The 20107-nt window shown below is 38.6% G+C and overlaps 1 protein-coding gene across 1 annotated transcript in view; it reads right to left on the bottom strand.

Annotated features, from left to right (window-relative positions):
• Positions 1-9885: 9885 nt before the first annotated feature.
• LOC149071649 (patatin-like phospholipase domain-containing protein 2) overlaps positions 9886-20107 on the bottom strand; it is a 36788-nt gene continuing 26566 nt past the window's right edge. The window contains exons 6-9 of the mRNA XM_089247623.1: positions 17312-17497; positions 15907-16042; positions 12554-12673; positions 9886-12212 (exon numbers count right to left, since the gene is read on the bottom strand). Of these exons, the coding sequence (XP_089103749.1) occupies positions 11303-12212; positions 12554-12673; positions 15907-16042; positions 17312-17497 (1352 nt within the window). The 3' untranslated portion in view covers positions 9886-11302. The remainder of the gene's footprint in view (positions 12213-12553; positions 12674-15906; positions 16043-17311; positions 17498-20107) is intronic.

Genomic DNA, 20107 nt, shown 5'->3' with positions numbered 1-20107 from the left:
GCCTCACCCTTGTTGGGAGTGAACCATGACCAGTGCCGTCTTAACGCATGGACCCACCCGGGCACGGCCCGGGGGCCTCAAGAGAAGAGGGGCCTCACAAAAATGAGATCCGGTTGAAATTTTCTAGGATTTACCAGGTAGGGCCTCCGAAAAATCACTTGGTCCGGGGGCCCATGATACTCTTAAGCCGGCCCTGACCATGACGCGATGCACTGCAAGACGTAATACAGGACAGTACACAATACAGCACGATGCAACACCATACGCCATCACAAGCAGCACGCTATATGCAATACAGCACAATACGCGATGTAGCACGGAACGCAATACATCACCCAACGGGATGCACCACTATGCAGCACTTTACGAGACGCAATACGGCGCAGTACGCAATGCAACACAGTACGTGACGCAACAGAGTACGCGATGCACTGCAATACGCAATGCAGCACGATTTGCAATACAATCCATGCGCGATGCACCACACTAAGCAATACAGCACAATTTAACAATTTACGTAAAGCATCGCAAAACGCAATGCAGCACGATTTGCAATACAATCGATATGCATATATCGTATATTGCGCGATATATCATGCATTGCACGATATGTGATGCAACCCAATAAGCCATCAAGCAGAATACGCGAGTGATGCAGCACAATTACGCAATGTTTCACAAAACGCGTAATTGTATTGCAAATTGTGGTGCAACACAATCAATACGCCATGCACCACAAAAAGCAATAAAGCACAATACGCACTGCAAACACAACACGTATCGCTCTACAATACCCAGTGCAATGCGAAATACACCACAATGCACTCCAGTGCGCAGTACAATGCAATACACACACGCGAATACGCAACACAACTCGACATGCGATAAAGGACAACTCTGCGCAATGTACCACAATACGCGATTTGCATTACCACGCCTTACAGCGCAATACCCCAAGTAGAGTAAACGCAATACCTCCATGCACCACAAATAGGAGTACAGCGGAATTAAGGTTATATACCAGACGTCCTCCCAGGGCCGCTATGGCCCCCACATAAGGGGGGGGGGGCTGAAAGGGCTCTAGCCCTGTGGCCCGGGACGATTATCATCATTTTCTTGCTTTTTCATGCAATAAATTAACTACAGAAGGGGCCCGTTAAAAGTATGACCGAGGGGCCCCGCAAACGATCCCAGCCTAGGGGCCCCGCTACAGCATGGGGAGGGGCATGAGGGCCGCAACTAGATGCTTGGCCACCTGGGGCAAGCGCGCATTTGCGCCCCCCTCGGGTTCAGCGCCCGGGCACAAGACCTGCCTGCCCCCCCCCCCCCTCCCAACTAGTTGCGGCCCTGCGTCCTCCTCCTTTTTGGTGTCATTTCTAGCGCCCTTCCGCGTTTTAGAAAATTCGCCCTTGTGTTCCCCTTTTCAGGTTTCCGGAATTATTTTCCATTCCCCCCCCCCCCCGAAGTAGAGTTGTCAGGTACGAAACAGAAAGGGCGCCTGTTCACGCATCCTTAATAACGTCACTCCTCTCAATTTCCGCAGCAGATGGCGCCACAATACTAACTAATGGAACTTGCAATAAAACGAAGTTTCCCAATTAAAAACGAAACCACTGAAAAAAAGAGCAATAACAGGAAACAATTCTGGGAATCGCTTCCTGTTTTTCCCGATTCCTTCCTCTTGACGCGGGGGGGGGGGGGGGGAAACATAAAAACACTCATGCCAATGAAGAGACACGTGTTTCATTTTGGGGGGGAAAAAAAGGAAAATGATTCGGCAAACCCCGGAAAAGAAGGACAAAATTGGCGAATCTTTCTAAAGCGTAGGAGGACCTTATTCTCGATGAGGAGGACGCATGAAACGACATCAAAAATGAGCACCCCCAGGGCCGGATTAAGATGTTTTGAAGGCCCTAAGCACTTAAATGATTTTGGTGCTCTCTCTCCCCCCCCCCACCTCCTAACACATATTGGTGGGGATCAGAAACTTACGCGTAAGGGGGGGAATGCGGGGGGGGGGGCGACCCACCCTTTAAGCCATACATGGTAAACCCTTGACCCGCGGGGCCAAACGTGGCTCTGAAGGTTACCTGATGTGGTTTGCCCCCCCTCAAACCCAACTTCGTAAAAATGAACTAAGCGGCACGTTTTTACAGATCGCTTAAATGACCCGTTGCACAACTGCAGAGCATTTATGTGGCCGTCGGCACATTTTCCGATCACTGAAGTAGGCCCGTGGCACATTCAAAGAGCACTTAAGTAACCCGTGACACAGTTCCGGAACACTTGAACGATCCGTTGCACATTTAGAGACCCCTCGAGTGATATTTGGCACAGTTTTAGATCACTGAAGCGGTCCTCAGTGCGATTCTATATCACTCAAGTTACCCGAGGTACATTCCTAGATTACTTAAGTGATCCCCGGGATAATTACGGGTCACTTGAGCGATGCGTTGCACAGTTCCAGAGCACTTAAGTGGCCCGGAAACATTTCCAGAGCACTTGAAGGATCAGTGAAACATTTAGAGATCACTAAAGTCCTTCTGTAGGGGACTTATCAATAGGGGGGGAATGTTAGTTCAGGCGCCCAATAACTATCGAAAAGTCATTTTTCCGTTTTTGGCGCACCGAATAAGGTCTGGCCGAGGGGCCCCGCAAACGATCCCAGTCTAGGGGCCCCGCTACAGGATGGGGGGGGGGCATGAGGGCCGCAACTAGATGCTTGGCCACCCGGGGCAAGCGCGCACTTTGACACCCCCTTGTAATGTTGAAGAAGAGGTTTCAGAATGAAATTTGCGCCCCCTTCGGGTTCAGCGCCCAGGCACAAGACCTACCTGCCCCCCCCCCACCTAGTTGCGGCCCTGCGTCCTCCTCCTTTTTGGTGTCATTTCTAGCGCATCTTCTATGGTGTCATTTTCCCGTTTTTGGCGCACCGAATAAGATGCCATAAAGAATATTTCATATCTTCATAAAGGGTGGTTGATGACGTAAGCATCATCCAAACACCCCCCACCCTTCCCCCTTGTCATCAAAAGTCAACAAATCGGAAACCCCCCCCCCCCCATCGATGCTGACGTAATACTTGAATGACCCCATTTCTCAGAAGTAACTAATCTAAAAGACCAGCCGTGGATCCAGAAGTAGGGTGGGGAGTTACCCCTCCCAAAATCCGGATAATATGGTAAAACTTGGCCTGTCCCGTAAAATACGGGACAATCCTGCAGTCTTACACAATTAGCCACCCCCTCCTGACTCATCGCTTGTGATCCATGACTGTGTCTAAGGTTGAATTCCAATTTGAGAAATGCTGAAAATGTGTCCAGAAACTACTCTGTTTCAGTTTTGAGAATGAAAATACAGTGTGTCACGAAATAATAATAAAAAACTCATTTTACATGGACACCCTGTCCTAAAAAAAACCCAATTACAAAGTTGTTGCAAATACAAAAAATCTTCGAAAAGGTGGAAAAAACATCGTAAACGAAGGGACATGCCTCTTTCCCTCATTTATGCCGTTCTTTCCCAACTGGGGGGGGGGGGGGGAATTACCCTCCCCCCGCGTCAAAGGTGGAGTCGACTAATCTAATGTATATATGTACACTATCTACCAATAAGTATTTGGACACCTATGCAAATGGCGATATCTGCTGTCCTGAGATACGTCACGCCCTCCGCCGGTATATATCGTGTAGGAAACAACATCGGCATTAGTCGCATGCAAGATGCCGCGCAGTTCGGAGCTCTCTGATTTCGAGAAAGGTATAATTATCGGGTATCACAAAAATGACCGACCCTTAAGGGACATATCTAGCGAGCTGAAGTACCCAAAATCGACAGTGGCCTATGTGATTAAGAAGTGGAAGGTGAGCTGTGATTGTCGGAATTTGCCCCGAGTCGGCAGACCAACGAAACTGGGAGATAGAGACCGACGGGTGCTGTCCAGAGAAATTCGGAGGAACCGCACCCCACCGATGGCCCTCATTCGCGAGGAGTTTCAACAGGCATCCGGGAGTATTGTTTCAATGAATACCATCCGTAAGGAGGCACATCTGATTGTAGATCAGTGGAAACGGATTCTTTGGAGCGACGAATCAAGGTTCACCCTCTACCGTTCGGATGGCAGGGTCTGGGTCTGGCGTCTGCCTGGAGAACGTCTCCTGCCAGAATGCATTGTGCCAACAGTCAAGTTCGGCGGAGGTGGAATTATGGTCTGGGGGTGTTTCTCCTGGTATGGACTGGGACCCTTGGTCCCCATTCCTGGTAAGCTCAATGCCGATGCCTACTGCACTATTTTGGATGACAATGTGCTTCCTACGTTGCGGCAGTTTTACGGGGTGGACCCCTATTACTTCCAGGACGACAATGCTAGCTGTCATACTGCGAGGTTAACCAAGGCTTGGTATGGTGCCAATGGGGTTCATCGAATGGACTGTCCTGCCCAGACCTGAACCCTATCGAGAACCTCTAGGACGAGTTGGATCGCCGAATTAAGGGGTGCCCTACCCGTCCAAAATCGGTGAAGGAAGGAACTGACATGTCTTCTCCAAGCCGAGTGGAAGGAAATACCACTAGCCGTCACACAAGGACTTGTGGAAAGTATGCCCCGGAGGGTTCACGCTGTAATTGCCTCTCGTGGAGGCTCTACCAACTATTGATTTTGAATAAAGTTAGTTTTTCTTTTCTATCACAGGTGTCCAAATACTTATTGGTAGATAGTGTATACATGAATTGACATCATCATCGTGCCCCCCCCCCCCAGCGATAATGCCCGTGCCCCTCCAGACTTCCAAGTCTATCCCCGCCCCGCCTATGTGGACCACGCTAGTTATCATTAATAATTTATGAATTTTGTAAAATTAATTTAAATGCCATTCCCTCTTAATGGATCGTGTTTCATTACGATCCAGCATATCAACGCGTTCCTGAAATAATGAAAAAAATGAGTGTAATAAAATGCGTTATTTCTGAGAAAAAAATCTCCCCTTCAAGATTTATGTCCGTAACTCGAAAAGTTTGTAAGTCGGGGAGCAACTAACATAAAAGTTTTTTAGAAGGGCCGCAAATTTTTTTTTTTTGCATTGGGCCTTCCTAAGCCAGGACCTGTCTCCGATTTTTGAATTTAAATATCTCAAGGAATAATGCAGTTAAAACCATGTAATTTGTTTGTTGGAAGAGCAACAACCGTCTAATTGGAAGTTAGAGGACGTGGGGGAGAGGGATCGTATATAAGTTTACATTCTTTATTTTGTGTACACTGTATTTTCATCCCCAAAACGCGATAGGGTATAGGGTGATTTCTGGTTACACATTTTGAGAATTTTTAAAATTAGAACCATACACCACTACGACGAACGGTTGATGAGATAAAGGCTGTAACAACACTCCAAGGAGAAACCACTGAATGTTAGAATGGCCATAATATTACCAATAGGCAGGGCCGTGGGGGGGGGGGGGGGGGGGAGGGGAACAGGCGGATCTGGTGCCCCGGGCGCTTTGTACGTGGGCGTATGATAATGTTAAGACAGCCCTGGGCGTACTTTATGGAAATTGTGAAAAGCTAATCAAAAAACTCAGCAAAATAATGTGGTGTAGTGTGGAATATTATTAGTTTCTCATCTTTTGTGCCATCCTTGTGATGATGATCATATTTCCTCGAGAGAAATACGGGACATTTGAATTCCAAATACGGGACATCGCCCATTATCGCCAAGAACAGCGCCAAAAGTGTACAAAGTGGCCAAATATTGCTGAAATTACGGAAAAATCGCAAAGGGGGGGAAAACGAAGCGTTACTGCAAATTGCAGTGGATTAAAAGGAATTCCACGAAATGAAACGTTCAACAAGACAAATGCGGGAAATTAATGTTCTTATTTATATAGTCGTAATTATCATAATATAATTTATGAGATGAAAAATAATTTCAATCTTTGTGTGTGACTTCAATGAAGAATAAAAATCCATCAAGCGTCATGTAAAAAACGGGAAAAACCGGGACACTTTTGCAAAAAAAAAGTCGGGACGGCCAGGAAACCGGGACTGTCCCGGGAAATACATACAGGACGTATGGTCACCCCCTAATTGTTAGAGAATTGTTAGACAACCGAAGTAAACATTCAGAAAGTGACTGTTGGGGCGCAGGAACTACTGTTGCCCGACGGTTTTTCGCCCATTTCGGGCACTTGCCCTGCTCTGACGAACTTATAAAGTAACCTGCGGTTCAATCCCGGTCGTGTTCGTTGCATGTGCAGAATTTGGGGACGATCGGTGTAAAATTGTAGATTTGTTGTAAAGAACAAACATACATACAGACATACATACTTTATATATACAAGATTATAATAATATCTATACCTATAAAATAACATGTTCTGACTGACTGGCTCAGTTCCGAGCCGCAACCGCTGAAGCTATAAATATGAAATTTGGTCAGCATTATGTTTTATAATATAGCGGCTCACGAAGAGGGAGATTTCTGAAAATTCAACCACCGAAGGTGTCATTAAGTAGGGGAAGGGGGGGGGGGCAAGGTTTTAATGTTATACGGGAAGGAAAAATCATCGTCGAGTAATTTTCAGATTACCAAATCCACGCGAGCGAAGCCGCGGGTGCGTAAGCTAATAATGAATACAAATTTAACTGCACTTCGTTGAAAATACGTGGAAAAACGGGACATTGGTCGAGACATTTTTACAAAAAAAGTCGTCGAAACACGGGAATGTCCCGGAAAATACGGGACATATGGTCACCAGAGGATAGAAAAACTTGGAGGTGGGGAAACGGGATATTTCTTACAACAAAAAAAAAAAAACGTCTAGTGGTCGAAATTACGGTGCGCGTGGGGCATACTTCGATATAATTACAGACGAATCCCGTTTTAACGAATACCGTTATAGCTGAAAATCTCGTTTTAGCGAACACTTTTCTAATCCCCCCCAGATAAGTTGACATGAGAACAATACAGAAACCTGGAATTCCCTCCGTAACGAAATTTCGTTTTAACGACGTGATTTCTCCGGTCTCTTGTAGTTCGTTATAACGGGATTCGACTGTATATAGGTCGCATTTAGGCTTAAAATCACATCACAGATTCTGTCTATCACGCGCATTCCTTTGTTATCAAACTTGCAAAAAAAAAAAAAGAAAAAAATGTATTATACAATATCTTATCGGATACTACCAGTGAAAAAATATGACGTCTTTTTGACACTTCATCTGTATCTTCACCGCGCACCGAGCGATAGCGAATTTTCTTTCCCTCATTGATCAAACACGAATCGAGAGATAAGCATTCATTTTACTACGCCTTACAATTATTCGAGAAAGAATTTTATTCTCCCACAACGAATAATAATCACTGCCAGGATCTCGACAATATTTTGACGAGATTTTCTGAATACTTGGAAGCTCATTTTACATCGAATATGATAATGAGACTGATCGCTCGTCCTGTTTGGAAAAACAATTTATGTATTTATGTATTCTCACACGCGAAGAGATCAGTCTCCGCGCACCGAAAAACACGCGCGATATTTTCGAAAATAGATTTCCTGTAAACAAGGAACTATTCTCGTGACACCTCTTCCCGACATAAACAACCATTTGGGTTAGGGGTCAGTAAAATGTCCCGAAACAAACTGACACGGAACACTTGTGTCCCGCTATTACGGGACGTTCCTGTAACTTTCGTTGTCCCGATTTATTTTTATACGTTTTGTCCCGTTTTTTTCCGACGATACTTGCTTGAATTTGCAATAATAAAATATGGCATGAATGTCGCTCTCCACTTGTTAATACAAGATACACAGAAGACTGGATGTTGTGAAGATATTTATTATTTGAGATGTTAATTTTTTGAGGAAGGAAAAAACTCATCTCTGCCTCTACCGGGAGTCGAACCCGGGTCCCTCGATTGTTCGGCACATATATATACGCTCTAGCGAAGGGAAATCGCTATCTCCTCTATAGCTTAGTGGTCAGAGCACTCGTACGGCAATCGAGGGACCCGGGTTCGACTCCCGGCAAAGATGAGATTTTTTGCCTCCTTAAAAAATTAACATCTCAAATAATAAATATCTTCACAACATCCAGTCTTCTGTATATCTCGCAGTAATAAAATACTAAGGTCGATAAGGTAGTTTTCGTAATATAAATTACATTATGATTAGAGCCGGAAGTTCAGGCACTAAAAACAATGCCGTCTTTAGGCATGGGCCCATCCGGGCGCCTCAAAATAAGAGGAGCCTCACAAAAATGAGATCTGGTTGAAATTTTCAAGAATTTGCCTGGTAGGGAATCAGAAAAATAACTTGTCCCGGTGGCCCATGATGCTCTTAAAACGGCCCTGATTAAAAATAGTCGAAATAGGCAGGCAAAAATACACTAAAAAAAGACATTTATAAAAGGAAGAAAAATAACTAAAAACTAAGGTATTGAAAGTAGCTGAAAAATATTGGTTGCATTGATTCGTTGTGTTTTAATTATAGTTTATAATAATTGCATTTTTATATCCAAGCCCAAAATCAAAACAACATGAACATCCAGAATCCTGTCTGCTCCTATATCGCTTCGTGTGAGCCAGGACGTCAACTGATGACCTCTTGGGACAGTCATTGGTCAGCAGCTATACATATGCAATGCTGTCCAATGCCTGAGCGAGATACAAGGCCGTAGCGGGGGACTTGGGATGGGTCTCTCACCCCCCTCCCCGAATTTTGAAAAAATGTCTGTAAAAAGGGGAAAAAGATGGCCAAATCCATTGCTCTATAATTTTGGTCCAACCCCCCCTCCCGGAACGAAATTTCTGGAACGGGCCGGGCGAGATATGTTATGTGAAACATGTGGAGAAACAAATTTTTATATAATTTTACACTGCTTCCCCCCCCCCCCCCCATTGTCCCCTTGTAAAAGCAGTCGATTGGCGGTGTACTAAAAGTTCATGGTCCATCCTATTCAGGCTCTAACACCCATGATGGGATCTTTTCGGGTCCCTCCGGTCACACATCTCACGGGCCTTCTTTAGTTACTTTATAGCGTGAAAAAGCAAAAAATGAGAATTGTCCCGAGCCACAGGGCTAGAGCCCCGTCATTGTGTATGTGTGTGGGATTGGGGGCACTGTGCTAACATTATTCGGTCAAAGCATAACTAGATAACCCTACAATGCATGATTTTTTATATATTTTGAGCAGATAATTTTTCTCATAATTGAAGCCTATAGAAAGCCGGAAATTTTTTTTTTTTTTTTTAAATCTATTTCGAATTGTATTTCCTTATACAGGGTCTCAAAGAGGACGTACAGACGACGTAAACTCGCATATACTGCCAATTGTCAACGGAAAAAGAAACGCGTTTTAAAGTATAGTCCTCCTACCACGAGATGAGATTTGGCTACGGCACGTCATGTCACGTCAGACGATTCTATTTTATCCTAGAAGGACATGCCAATCATGAAAGCTCAGTCACTGATGAACTTTTCTCGATGTGCAATCGTTTTACCAAAAAAAAAAAATTGAATAAAATCATCCGACGTGACATGACGCAGCGAAAATTCATCTCGTGGTCGGCGGACTATAGCTGTTGCCAATTGGCAACAGTATATTAACTGTAGGGTTAATTCATGGCGACACCAAGTTAACTATCTCTCAGATCACTTATTCACGTTCAAAATGGGGGCTTTGGAGGGCTTCTGATAATAATTAATACTGGGAGTTGTGAAATCTTAATAAAAAAGAGCAATTATATTTCGTTCTCGATGCTCACAAAATATCCAAGTTTTACAGATTATGTGGCCTCTGAAAATTTTACTCATAAACTTAAAAACTACTGTATATTAATTAAAATAAGCATTTATGGCGGGAAAAATTCAAAAAAGGCAGTACCCTTGATCTACAACAATGAAATTTTATTCATGGAAAACAAAAATACACAAGCTACAACCAAAAAAACATGGCAAAAATAAATATAGAAAAGCCATTATAGCCCTCACGCATGAATGAAAGACGGAAACAAATTCGTTCTACAAAAAACTTTGACATCTTTCAAAAAATGCCACAATTATATTCTAAAGCATTAAGCATTTTGAACCAAAATCAATTAAAGTTTTTACTGTTTATCTTCGGGTCACTGGATGCAAAAACTGTCCATTTAAAAAAGGTTTTTTTTCGCTATAAGTAGTTTGGCTAAAGTGGTTCTCTTGGCCACTATTTTCCCAGCTAATCCCCAACTGTAACAGAAATATATCACGATTCTGCTGCTGAAGTAAAATTTAACTAAAAACAACAAATTTGCTCGATAATATTTATAACAGGAGTAAACAAGATCTCAACAGAATATTTAACTAACATTTTAAATGAAGAGATGAAACGGAACGATTTATTTTGGGATTTCCAAACAGGGATACTCCTACTACAAATGGAATTAGACTTAATATTTATAGTGTTATTACTTTTACATTGAATCACGTATTGTATTTTGCACTTGCTTTTGTTTGTATTATATAAATTAGCTTTTTTGTATTTTCTTAAATCATTGATGCAGCATCACATCCTTATAGAAGAGTATATTTCACTTGTTTAACCCCAGAATCGGCTCTGTTCTGTCCGAGACTTCCAAAGTACATTGATTAACATAATTTTTGCATTGCAATGGGGGAAAAAAAATTGATCCCATACATTTTGAATCAAAAGAGACAGCTTCTTTTTAAACAAATTTAAAACAAAATTTAATCGAGGAGAAAAAAAAACTATTGTTTCAGTGTAAAAGGATAACGCAATATCATGACATGAAAGGATAGCAACTTGCCTCAGATATCAAATTTGTACTGAAGTGCATCACAACATATAATCGATAAAAATAAAGAACAAAAATGAATAAATTACAATTTCCAATTCTTTCGAATAAACATTCAGAAAAATATTTTACCATGATATAAAAATTGTTTTAAAATAATTATATATTATCATTCAACAAAGCATGTATAAGTAGGACTATTAAATATAATCAACATCAAAAAAATATGTAATCAGTGTTTTGATTAGAGCTACAATTTTAAATAATTAAAATGAGAAAGAAAACAGATGACAAAAGCAGAAAGAAAGAAACCTGGATAAATATATATTTTTTAAACAAATGTAGGATAATAACTTAAAAACTACACAATACTGTACATCAAAGGATGAAATAACAAAACAGTAGAGGCACAACATTTCTTTCTTTTGACAATCTTGAATGTATATATGTTTTCCGATCCTGAACCGAAATCAGCAATTCTTGGTTTTTCTTGCTGCATTACAAGTTATGTTTCCTCAATTTACGATGATGAATGACGTCTTTCGTTTTGGTGTCTTCTTCAAGAACTCTACAGTATTGTTGTCTTTGATGCTTGAATTGAAAGAACTAGCTTTTATGCTTGAGTCATCAGAGAATGTGTCAGTCTCCTCTTTCAACTCGTAATCACTGATATTGATTTCTTTGCTTTCAAAAGTTTCGTCCATGCTGTCCAGCGTTGAGTCAGCGTCATAACAAGATATGTTGGGATCGCAAACCCACTCGTTTTCCCACTGAAGCTTCTTGTTTGTTTCCCTTTCGTCTTGAGATAAGACGGCACTGGTGTCTGCATCATCCACATTGTAGAGTTCAGTGACTTTCAAAGTTTTGTCATCATCCAAATAATAATATGCCATGACAGCTTCATTAGACGTGACATCCAAGATCTTCTCCAATGTTTCTGCATTTTCAGGTTCAAGATCCCCATGAAGTTTTCCAAGGCATTCACGCTCCCAGTTCAAAGCTTTATTCGTAAGTTCAATGACATTAATATCTGTCTCTTCTTCACCAAGTCTCTCAAAAGCATTCACTACATCTTTCTTCTTGTTGCCAGCAGTCATCGGGGTCAGATCTACGGTGAAGCCGAACTTCATGTTACGGAGGACACGCTCTGGTTGTCTGATATCACACATAGATTTACGCCTCTGTCTGTCGGTATTGATCTCTTTATGGCAGAGGAACCCAGCATATGACTTTCTCTGGGTCTTTGTTTCTGGTAGAGGAAGAAAATCTGGTACAGTGAGAGTGTCTTTAGGTTTAGGTTCTCCTTCCTCAGAAATATAATGGCAAGTATTTTGATGAGACGTCTCTGAACTAGGAATGGCATACGATGAGGACACACTTTCTTCTGTATAGTCAAACTCTGTGATGGCCAATTGGCATGAAAATCTGGAAACAAAAAAATGAAAGTAATTTATATATTTGTCAAAATTTTTCTAAACATAAGATCAATTGAAAAAATGCCAATGTTAAGATGGCAATGTTTAAAAAAAAACCCATATTGCAGTGAAACAGTATGATTTTTTGTGACAATCAATTCTTAATTTACACCCCCCCTCCTTCAATACCAAACAAAGAGAAATACATACTTCCAAGTACAAAAAAAAAACATACAAACAAGGTGGTCACTGAAATCAATAGATTTTCAAAACACACCACATAATTCTTACCAAAATTGATGAATAAAATTATAAATCAGAGTAGAGTAAAAAAATAAGCGTGAATCTTACTTGGCACTGTAAAGATGTCGGCTTGTGTCAATTTTGTGCAATAAGCTCTTTATTACAGTCAATATGTTCTGGAACTTTGACTGTATCTCCTTCTGCAACAATGGAAGATTTTGCCAAACCCTAGAACATAAAAATCAGACATTATAAAAAAAAAGGAAAAAAAAAATTATGGATGGATGGACCAAATATCAACTTGATTATGACAAACAGATGAAGATTGTTTGGGCTATTGTTTCTAATTTCCAATGTAGAGAAATTAACAAAAACATGAACAGTTTCAGTACAAACTTTATTGCGTGAAAATTAATTTAGTAGGGTGTGTCTCAACTCATCTTTACCCAATAGCTAATTCCTAAACCAGTAAATTTAGAAAATTCCAGAAGACTTCCAACCAAAAAGAAAATTTTTCAGTGTTATCCCACATCATCCTACAAGTTGTTTAAATTAACTGCATTTCCCCCTCCCCTCCCGAAGTCCTTTAAGTTTCATGGGTTCCGGTCACTAATTCAGACAGCTAAAAATTCCAACGCAACCACAATTCTGACATTGCAAAAAAAAAAAAAAAAAAATCACAAAATAAAATATTTAACTGACTAAAAATTTATAAATGGAATATAACAGTGTGCAGTGTAAATGATGTAATTATGATTGGATAAATTTTACAATTACATTTTTGCCAGATAATCTTTTCATTTTATTGAAATCTGAAAATTAAGAAATGATGGGGAACCATGATGAAATAATATTTAATCATAATTTTTCTTTTATATTATGCTACTCATCATCCCTTGGTTTACAAATAAGAAAAATTAAGAAAAAACCATTTGATTATTGCAATGGAGACTATGTTACTATATCCTTCCTCTGAGGTTTCATATCTTAGTTTAATAAATGTATGTTCATGTTTTACATTGTGGGGAAGTGTTCATCATTATAATTGCCACAACTTCCCTCCTTTTCAATTATTAATGATCCGGCCAATTCCATTCGCTCTCCTGACTGTTTCCACACACATAGGTGGAGATAGACTTTAAAAAGGCTTTTTTTCTTTCACACCGAGTACACCTCCTGTAAATCGCCATGGATAATTCACTACCAAGGGAGTTTTTTGTGTCAGAAGTAAGTGTGCGTACCCAACATTGAGTGCATATCAAATGTTGTGTCTGATTTTTCAGTGCTGCCATCTATATTTCAGAAGTGAAGTATAATGATTGAATATTTGTACCATTTGTAGATCTGTTGCTCTCTGTGGTGAGACTTTTTAACGAGGAGATCAGCTCGTATTTGCGTCTCAAAGTTGGGAGCCACAGAAAACCAACTTCAGCCGATCAATGCTGTGTTGCCAGTGGGGTTTGAGCCCTGAACCTCACAATGTGAGTCCTTCAAACTTTAAAGCCTGACCAGAATAATTATATCAACTCTCTCTCTCTCTCTCTATATATATATATATATTAGATCAGTCAGCTCAGTCATTAACGCTGGGGGATGCACCCCCCCCCATATCTTCGTCCATGTTTTCATACTGCCTGCATCTACTGTCATGGCCTTCAATGTGAGACTACCATCGTTCTTCCAATCTGGAACCTAAACTGTTCTTCATCAGTGCAGAGTCCCCTTTTTCATCCATAAGATCGAAGATGATCGCATGAAATTTTAACTCACCAGAGTAATAGCTAGAGCCCGGATTATATGCACTTGCATATTTCAGCCTTATTGCGCATAAAATCAAAGAATTTTCAGTACAAGAGCATATTTTTGAAGATGTATTTAAGCTCACTCATTTTTTTTTATAAATTTTCAAATAAATATTGTTCATAATATTTTCATAACATCGTTTTTTTCCCCCTGCAGGTGAAATTTAGTGAATTAATACATATTTATAAAGTATTTTATGAATACTAAATGTTTTATTGTAAGGCTATTTCTAGAGATATATCAGTGTTGCATTTTTTTTAGAAATAATGTCGAAATTCTTTTGTTACAAGTATTTTCGTTATTGAGCAGCTACAGCAAACTAAAAATGCCTGAATAAAATATATGTAGAAGTTATATGTATATGTATATATATATATATATATATATATATATATATATATATATATATATATGAATGAGGGGATATTTTTTTGTAAATGAATACATATGCACTAAGAAATAGAAAAGATGCCTTTTAAAAAAACACATCTTTTTTTTTCATGGTGATTTTTTTAATACACATTTTCTCATTTTTTGTACATATTTCAGAATTTTTGACTAAGATTTCTAGTGCATATTCTGGGGGTTTAATGCATATTTTGGCATTTTAAGTGTACATTTTGTATTTAAAATGTTTATTTCTGCTTTTTTCAGTGCATATTTTTGCATTTTTAAGTGCATATTTGCATATTTTTAGAGCATATTTTGCCACTTTTTTAGTGCATATAATCCAGGCTAATCAAATTCTGACATCTTTTTCACTGAGGAAAAGGAGTCTCACAAAAAATTGTATCAAAGAGACAAATAATTTTGACTAATTTAATTCATCAGGCTCACCCAAAATTCTTATGTTCAGTCAAATGTTGGAAATCTAAATTAAATTTTATTAGATGTAAATTATTATTCCTGCCCTTAAAGTTTAACAGGAATGGTGCATTTTATCATCAGGAATATGCTTAAAATTAAAGGATAAATATCAAAAAAAAATAAATTAAAGGATGTTTCATAGCTTTGTCAATTTAGTGTTTCATTAGTAGGGCTTGGATTTTTACAAACTAAAGATGAAACAGTGTTGCTGATAGGTTCAGAAACCTACCTGAATTTCAAGTTTTTAACCAACCAGCAACTGTGTTTCATTTTAGGTACAAGTATCAACTTTTGGAATCCAGAAATCTGGAGATTCTCCCGATCAAAAAAAAAGTGATAAATTTGTTTTTTATAATCAACTGAAAAAAAGAACCCCCCCCCCCCCCCCATTTTCCTAGAAAGGTTCTGCGTAGCCTCTGAGCAGAAGAATATAATCATCGTGGACCCTATCAATGATGGATAATCTTGGGTATGCAAACTCTTAAAAGCTGCTGATGAAAAAAGCTCTGGTGGTATCACATATAACGTGGTATACAATCAATCTCTGTTATTGAGATGAATAAAATATAATAATGATCTCGTATAAATAAAAAATATTTATATATGATATATATTATCATTTGATATAAATAAAAATGATCCTAATTTTCTGCCATAATCCGGAGAGCAGGAGGAAGGGCAAAAAATCTGGAGTCTCCCACCTAAATTGAGTTGTTGGCAGGTCTGTTTAGGTCATACAAACATAGAATTTTATCAGTAATAAGAGTGATTGAAGCACTGCTATCACTTACTTGAGGAAAATAAGGATTGAAATGTCGATGGGCAGTACATAAGGAAGACCCAATATGGAGAGCAATTTGATTGGTCTGTGCCTGAATAACCAATTAATCACACCTTTATTAACCTGATCACAAGCTTCTTGTATGGCTACAATTAAGAAGGAAAAAACATGTTTATGATTCAAAACATGCGGTCAAATATCTTATAATAAAAAACAAAACAAAAATAATTCAGACAGCAAAACATACATTAGGACAAGAAAAACATATTGAGTAAACTTAACACATTGTAGACTGGTTTTTTAAAGAAAAGCTCACTCATCATACTGGCTACATACGAGTATATAAGCACGAGTTGACTCGTGAACAATATGATAATAATCAATTAGAGGTATACAAAATGAAAAAGCTCTTGCTTCTTGACATTGCCTTGAAGTTTTCTTTCCCAAAATTATTCTTCATATAAGCTACAGAACAGCCATTTTCAAAATTTTTCAACTGTTGATGCATATAAACTTAATGCTAAAATTCTGGGGCACGCTTAGAAATATATCATGGACCAGCAAGCTGGGAAAACAAATATTCAGATATATTGAGAAATACAAGTTAGATTAGAAATAATTCTTAAATATCTGGATGCTTAGAACAGACTTAATTGGCTCTTACATAGAGCGGTATTAAAATGTTTTCTGGGATTCCCAACTTCAAGGTGCAAATGCTAGCCGACCTCCTTGTCTCACCACAGAGACCCAATGAGGTGACTGAAAAAAAAGCTAGCAGTAATATAAGACAACTTTCACTGGCTGGCAGTAGTCATTTAAAATTGTGGTTCCATTGTTCATTCTGATGTTGGCCACAAAATGTAGAGGGTCTCACATTTTCTTCAAAGTAGAAATTAAAGCTCAATCTAACTTTATCCTGCTTCTCTTGTTATAGCAGTTAGATTTGTATTGCCTCTGTATAAAAGATATTTAAAAATGTATGGGTACATCTGCATAGAAATATATAAATACAAATATATCCAAACAAACTGAGGTTTTATCACCAGCAGGGCAGTAAAATCTTTAACCCCCCCCCCCCCCCACCGCCAACTACTACAATAAGGTAGAAGCAATGAAGTCAACCTGGGATCCTGCCTTAAAGAACACAAAAACCTCTCAGCTTCGTGGCAACATCAGAATGAAAATAACATTAATTACATGACTCTACCAATGCCAGTGGGAGCATTCTGTATGCATCATATACAAATCAATGATCAACACCAATAAGTCAAGTACGCTCAAGCCAAGTCAGCCTAAATATAGTGTTTTCCCTATGATTCAGTTAGTCAAGGCTAGCAATAATTTTGATTAAATTCTATTCCGCATGACCTGCACAAGAATATCTCGTGTATAATATATCCATCCAGAAAACATACCATTAACAACAGCTTCTGGTAGACTGTCAAGTAAGGCCATCTGTCGTCGGTATCTGCAGTCCATGCAATTATCATAAGCATGTTCTTGCTGAACCTCCTGTTTGGAAGTGGTCTTCTCTGCGCTACAGGCATCAGAGAGAGTGAGACTTGATTGAACAGCCATGCATCTTGTGCAAGTAATCAAATCTAGAAAAAAGTTTATATCAGACTCAGAAAAAATATATATAAATAACACTGATTTTATTGCACACATGTACAAATATATTAGAGGGCATGTCAGTACAGGCACATAATACAAATTCGAAGAATGGTGGAACATGCTAAAATAAATATTTTCTGTATAGAAATGCGTGGACACGTAAGTGATATGTTATCGTATTATAAAGTGAGTATTATTAGGTGGACACAACACGGGAATGTCAAATTTCTTATTCACAATATCTTATTTACATCTGATTTTTTTTTCCCCTGACAGAGGGCACTATTTGACACCCTATATATGCCTGTTTTCTTGAAATATGTAAATACACTTATCGTGAGCAAAAATCATGGTTACAAATACAGTTCACTCATTTTTACAAACTTTCATGGACTTTAATAATTAATCCATGAAATAAACATTTTGTAAATGGAAAAGATGTTCAAAAGAAATTGCATATTGTTTGGGTCCAGATGACTAGTTCGTCTTGGTTGGTTAATTTAAGTTGGTGTTGGTTTGTAAAATTGAGCATTAACTATAATCATTCAACGTTCTTGGAATGAATGTTTCATCAGGAAGAAAAAATTTTAGAATACCAATACGAACAGTGCCCTCTACTGGTGAAAAAAAACAGGACAAATACATTTGAATTGTATTTGAAAAAGTTTCTCTGCAGAGAGCAGGAAGACCAACACAATACCTACATAACATGAAAATTCAAGCATTTGTCATTTTCACTTTAAAATATAGAAGACACATGACAGCACCATATAACATAACTGACAACATTAATAGGTTAGGGCTATGCATAACTCAGATGTGGTCCTGCATGTGCCAGTTTGTTAGAAATTCTACAGAGGAATGAACGAGTTGCAAGTTCTCGTCTTTATTTATGCAATATTGTTGGCCTTGAGGCCTATACAATAGGATGCAGTTGATTTACATATAGATATTTAGTAACATTTAACAAGAAATCAGTGATCATGGAAGAGTCAACAATAGTGGAGGGGAGTTTGTTAAATTCAACTATGGTATTACAAAAGAGAAATTGTATTTAAATCAGTCGGTAGAAGCAAAAATTGGTTTTGATTTTTTGAGGTGATCAAATCTATTGAAGACATAAAGCTGTCAGAATACCGGATATATCAAAATTTTGATGACCATGAGTAATCTTATAAATCATGGCTAATCAAGAGATAAGTCAGTGAGTAGCGACTGATTGCTGATTCACCTAATAGTACCTAAATATGCCTCACTTGTGCCCATGTTTTAATGTGTGCACTCTATCATCTATATTACACTAAAAGTTTAAAAAATGTTCCTTTAATAAGTTCACGACTAGGACCTGCAATAAAAGCTGCTGAACATCAATACAATACAGTAATAGAATACCGTTTTAAGTTCTTTCAAGTCAAGCACAACTCGTGTTTATCACCATCAGGTCTCACTATCGAGTTTTGCCAGAAGTGTAAGTGTTTGTACTAGTGTACCTAACAGTCTGAGTGCATATCTAGTGTTGTGTTTGATTTTTCAGAGCTGCCATCTATATTACAGAAGTACCGTTTTAAGTTAAGTATAAATGTGGATCTGATGCTATTTACACGATTGAAAATTTTATTCACAATAAACTGAAAGTTTAATATCTATTTGCTCAATCAATTTATTGATGACTTATCATAAATCAGATCATTTCATGAAAAATATTGTCATTTCATCTAAATACAATGTAAATGATACACGCTCATTACTGAGGATGAGAAAGATTATTCCATACATAACAATTAAACAAAACAGATTGAGACATTAACCTTATCACAATAGGCAAAATCGAAAGCAAAAAACAAACACACAAACACCTACATATCTTATCTATTAGTTTTAAAAGCATGTTATGCAAGCTTCCTTATCTGAGGGAAAATGTTTATTCTCAGCTGATCAGAAGATAAGCCAAAAAGCTGAAAGACAGTCATAGTTTCATCCAAGGCAGAAAACATGCTGCGCAAATAAATTTTCATAATATTCTTCTCTAAATGATAATGCAAAGACGTTTTTCTTATAACAATTTCCCAAATTGAAAATCCATGTTTTCAACAGTTTAGCAGTGACATAAAAATTATGGAAGCATAATTTATTCATTTTCATGTTTTCTAAGCTTGAAATATTACAAAAGGAAAGTACATAAAAACGATGTAAATTTAATTACTGTCTCCAACCAGCACTTCTTAGAGATAGGCCTCCGCTCTGGTTATCAAGTTCATCTGTGATGTCATGATAGTAGTACAATAAGATTACCTATCAAGTCTACTACATTTTGAACAACAGCATCCTATTTAGTTTATTTTGGCGTAGAATCTTCTGGGTTGGATCACAAATACTGCACAGTGATCGGACATGGGGCATAGAAATTGCCAACTCTGTGCCCAATCATTTCTTTTCTCCACGACGATACTAGCACATGCAGCGGAATTTTTTTCTCTGAATATTAGGAATAAGGATGGACTACATGCATGATGTCATGAGCAGTGTGTGGAGGCCTATCTCTAGGAGGTGCTACCCCTATACCAAATAAAAAATTACACCCAAGAAGAAAATTTTTT

The sequence above is a fragment of the Pholcus phalangioides genome, unplaced genomic scaffold, assembly GCF_987345545.1.
Source record: "Pholcus phalangioides strain wild (caught in Gottingen) unplaced genomic scaffold, Ppha-v1.0 ptg000018l_1, whole genome shotgun sequence".
NCBI classification, from domain to species: domain Eukaryota; kingdom Metazoa; phylum Arthropoda; class Arachnida; order Araneae; family Pholcidae; genus Pholcus; species Pholcus phalangioides.
This window is presented reverse-complemented; position numbering and strand designations above follow the sequence as displayed.